At 58.6% G+C, this 4,664-nt stretch overlaps 1 protein-coding gene across 1 annotated transcript in view; it reads left to right on the top strand.

Moving 5' to 3' along the window:
• Window positions 1–124: 124 nt before the first annotated feature.
• The window catches only part of SLC39A14 (solute carrier family 39 (zinc transporter), member 14), a gene marked incomplete at its 5' end in the record, with an annotated part of 5,462 nt that continues 922 nt past the window's right edge, over window positions 125–4,664 (top strand). Inside the window, 5 exon segments of the mRNA XM_009585566.1 lie at window positions 125–311; window positions 2,803–2,972; window positions 3,449–3,571; window positions 3,669–3,854; window positions 4,115–4,344. Of these exon segments, the coding sequence (XP_009583861.1) occupies window positions 125–311; window positions 2,803–2,972; window positions 3,449–3,571; window positions 3,669–3,854; window positions 4,115–4,344 (896 nt within the window).

Raw genomic sequence — 4,664 nt, 5'->3', positions numbered from 1 at the left:
CCCCCAGCCACCACAGCAGCGGGTGAACCTCTCCCGGGTAAGGCAGGGGCTCTGCAGACCCCCAAAGCCGCTTTGCAGAGCTGCGGGAGTCTCAAGGCACGTGCCTCTCTCTTCCCTTCCCCAGTGCTTCAGCTCCGATGAGCTTTTTGCCATCCACAACCTGAGCGAGGGCTCCGCTGTGGGGCACAGCGAGTTCAAGGAGTTTTGCCCCACCATCCTGCAGCAGCTGGAGTCTGGGGCGTGTGCCTCCGAGAACCTGGAAAACGAGGAAAATGAGCAGACGGAGGAAAGCAGACCCAGCTCAGCCGAAGGTAAGCAGGGAACCGGGAGGGGCACGAGTGCTGCCCGGCCCTGGGCACAGAGCTTGGGGACATGAGGCACGTCAGGACCTGTGGGACACCCAGTCCCCATTCCCGGCTCTGGGGCGCAGGCAGAGTCTGGCAGAGACAAGAGGAGGCAGCTTGCCTGCAGCTGGAGTCCTGACGGGTTTTCCTCAGTGTAGTCTGTGCTCTGGGCTTGCAGTGTGGTTTTGCCCCTGATCGCACACGCCGCGGGTCAGAGCTTGCCGGCAGCACGGCTATACAGGATAGCTGGATATTGGGGACCTTGCTGCAAGTCCTTGTGGGTGGGAGGGGGTGGCTTGGCACGTTTAGGGACCCGCTGGCCTCCAGCCACCAGCGGATGCTGAATGAGCTTCCATGCATTGAAGGAGCTTCCAGCCATCCAGGTCCTGACGATGTCCAAGGTCTTGGATCGGCTGCCCTGAGCACAGCACTGGCTTCTCCCATGCCACGAGGCTGGGGCTGGCTCGGGAAAGCCTCTTCCAAGTAACCTAGTGGCTTCGTTTCCACCTGCCCTGCAACAAAAATGACCATTTGTGTCACAGTTGAAGCGTCCAGAGCAAAAGGAGAGACACTCCGGTGCACTGAGGCCGGCCCCGGCGTGGGGGCATAGACCCAGAGCAAGCCTTTTCCTCCTGCCTGGATCCGGGGTCTTGGGGTCCTCCCCGTCTCCCCACGCCGAGAGCCTCGGTAATGTCTGGCCCTCGTTTCTTCTCGTTCCGCAGCGTGGGGCTTTGGTTTTCTCAGTGTGTCAATGATTAACGTGGCCTCCTTGCTCGGAGTCTTCATCGTACCGTGTACCGAGAAGGCCTTTTTCAGCCGGGTCCTCACATTTTTCATCGCGCTGTCCATCGGCACGCTGCTCTCTAACGCGCTCTTCCAGCTCATCCCAGAGGTGCAGTAGAAAGTCCCTGCCTCTATCCCGTCTCCGAGGGCAGCTCTCCGGGTGCCCTGTCTGCCTCCACCCTGCCGAATCGAACCGATCCCTCCATCACCCGAGGCTGAGGGCTTGTCTCAGGGGCTCCGCAGGGCTTTTCTCGCCCCTCCGAGCACCAGGAAACCCTCTCAAGTGTGCAGGCAGCGTGGGGAGGCTGTGCCCTCCAGCCCTGCCGGTCCTTGCAAGGCTGCTGGCCAGGTCTGAGGTCCAGGAGGGTGCTGGGAAAAGCCGTTTGCTCCTGTCCCGTGGGCTGTGTCTGCTTTGCAAGGGAGTTTCTCCCTCGGAGGGATGTGCTTCGTGCAGAGCTGCCTGGCTCCGAGGCTGCTGAGATGCGGCAGCACTCGTGGTGTGAGCTGGAGGGAGGGACTTGCAAGGCGGAGGAAATATTGGTATAAAAGCACAGAGAACAGCCCGGACAAGCACCAGCTCCCTCCCCAGTCAGCCAGCTTTTACAAACGTTTTAATTGCCTTTCCCCCCCTGCTATTTACAAAACCGATGTTCCCACAAGGATTTATGCTTACGTGAGGTTTCCTGGTGCTCTGATGGGCCCGACAGATATATCGCAAATTAATTATGTTGTAATTGCACAGTTCCGGAGTTGAATAAATACACCCACGCACTCTCAGATTGGACACCTTTGAAATATGCGTGCTTCGTTGGCCCCCTGGTCCAGGCAGCTTCACAAAGCCCTTCCCCATCTCCTGGGGAGGAGACGAGCTGGATCTGAGCTCCTGCACATCCAGCCTTAAAACTCTGCATTTAAGGTGCAACCTTCCTTCTGAGCAGAGCACCCTTTGCTGCCGCTGGGTTTTGCCCCCCGGCGTTGCCCGCTTTGCTCTCGGGCAGCGAACGCCTTGTCCATGTTGGTGGGGAGATGTTTTTTCAAGGCTCCTTTTCAACTCCAGAACTGCGACTTTTATTTGCCGAACATAAAAACTAAGCACCTGTGTTTCCTGATCTGCCAGGAACTGAAATGACTTACATACGCTCCACCCTCGCTGTCAGTCGGAGCATCCCAGTCCCAGCCGGCTTGCGGTGACCAGCCGCATCTCTCTGGGCTGCAGGATGAGGATGGAGCGTACGAGATGCTCAGGGGATCTTGGCGCTCTGTGGCTCTGGAACGGCTACCCGGTGTCCCGTGGGGGCTTGGGGAGCAGAGCTGGGGTGCTGGCTCTGAAACAACCTGGCTGCCAAAACTCAGCTTCGTCCCGGTGCTAAAAGAGAGCTGCTTGCTCCAAGGGAGGGCTCCTCTCCTCGAGCTCTGCAGCGGGGTTTCCCTCTGACCCTTCCCAAAGAGCTGTTTCCAGAGCCGCTCAGCACCAGGTTCACCCCTCTTGAACCAAAGCCAGATGAACAAGCAATCACTAATGAATGTCCTCTTCTCTCCCCCCTTTCTCCCTCCCTCCTCTCTCTTTCGGCGTGGATTCCTTCCCCTCCCTCCCCTTCCCCACGTTGATCTCCCTTCCCTCCGACAACCTCCCGTCGTCCGATTCCCCGGGGTGGGTTTGGCACGCATGCCGCAGTCTGGGGTTACGGTTTCCTCTGCGTGACCGTCATCTCCCTCTGCTCGCTGGTGGGAGCCAGCGTGGTGCCCTTCATGAAGAAGACCTTTTACAAGCGGCTGCTCCTCTACTTCATAGCTCTGGCGATTGGAACTCTCTACTCCAACGCCCTCTTCCAGCTCATTCCCGAGGTAGGGTGAGGACCGTTGGGTCTGTCCTTTTTTCTCTCTCGGGGGCTGTTTCTCTCTCTCTGGGCACTCGCTGGCTGGAGAAGGGGAAGGCGGCGTCGGAGGGGAGTCAAGAGCGAGGTACAGAGGCTGGAAGCCCCTCGGGACCGCAGTCGGAGCTGGCGTTTCACCCCTCTTTGGAAGGGAATCGCTCCAGGGAGACCTCCACTCTGCTTCAAGCAGAGCAGCGCTGTTTTATTGCCCTTTCTAGCCCTCCAGGCAGGTCGCCTTTATGCCGAGACAGCGGAGGCTTTCTAAGCCTGCTTTTAGCATCCCTGCACCGGTGCAGGATGGTGGATCCAATGCCTTGGGGCACAGTTGGCTTGGCTGGGGGAGCGAGGGAGATTAAAGGTGCACGAAGGCATTTTCTGAGCTTGCCCCCAAAGCAGCTGCTGCTTAGAGAGAGGTCAGAAAGCAGCAGCGTCCCCTTTTGCCTGCAGGCGTTTGGATTCAACCCTCAAGAAGCTTATTACGTTTCCAAATCTGCCGTGGTGTTCGGGGGCTTCTACCTCTTCTTCTTCACGGAGAAGGTCCTGAAGATGCTCCTGAAGCAGAAGGACCAGGTGAGGCTGAGCAGGGGCTGCTCAGAGCGTTGCTCGGGTGGGAAACGGCAGAAATGGCAGGGGTGGCTGACACCCGTGAATCCCCCCTGTCCCACAGCATCACCACGGGCACAGCCACTACGGCCCCGAGGCTCTGCCGTCCAAGAAGGACCAGGAGGAGGGGGTGACCGAGAAGCTGCAGAACGGGGACCTGGACCACATGATCCCGCACATAACCAGCGAGCTGGAGTGCAAGACTCCCTCCGGGGATGAGAAGGTTGTGGTGGGCTCCCTCTCTGTCCAGGTTAGTGCCCCCTCCCATGGGGTTAGGGGTGGGCACGTGGAAAAAAAACCTGCCTGTCAATGAAAAAGAGCAGTTATGAAGCCCATTGCACCTCCCTGACAAAATCCTCCATGAGCGGTGGAAAGCAAACTGCTCGGGTCAAGCCTTGTGTCTTGATTTAATGCGCGGAGGGGTGGGTTTCCCTGGCCAGTGGAGGGAGCAGTGCCCCCCCCCCCAGACCAGCTGGGTGCTGAGCCCCCGCTGTCGGGGTGCCATGGCAGGACCTGCAGGCTTCCCAGAGCGCGTGTTACTGGCTGAAGGAGGTGCGGTACTCCGACATCGGCACGCTGGCGTGGATGATCACCCTCAGCGACGGCCTCCACAACTTCATCGACGGGTTGGCCATCGGGGCCTCCTTCACCGTCTCCGTCTTCCAAGGGATCAGCACCTCCGTGGCCATCCTCTGCGAGGAGTTCCCGCACGAGCTGGGTACGTGAGTCCTCAGGGAAAGGTGCTGCGAGGGCTCTCGGATCTGCCCCTCTTTAAGGCTAACCCTGCCGCTTTCCTGGTCCTACCCGTTGTTTCTCGAGGGAAAGGCAAACGTGGGGTGGAATAAACAGAGTAATGATGGGGGGGAAGGCAAGGCTGTAAACTACACTGAGTAATCACAGCTCTAAAAATAACGAGGTAATATGATGTCTGAGCTTTAAATTTAGACGGAGACATCTGAAGGAAAAAAAACCAACACCTCGTTGGTTTGGGAGGGGGGAGGCGGGCAGCGGTTTGGGTTTGAATGTCCAAATTTATGCGTGGGCAGGGCCGGGAGCTGGC

This window comes from Fulmarus glacialis, unplaced genomic scaffold (genome assembly GCF_000690835.1).
Source record: "Fulmarus glacialis isolate BGI_N327 unplaced genomic scaffold, ASM69083v1 scaffold21189, whole genome shotgun sequence".
Classification (NCBI taxonomy): Eukaryota; Metazoa; Chordata; class Aves; order Procellariiformes; family Procellariidae; genus Fulmarus; species Fulmarus glacialis.
This window is presented reverse-complemented; position numbering and strand designations above follow the sequence as displayed.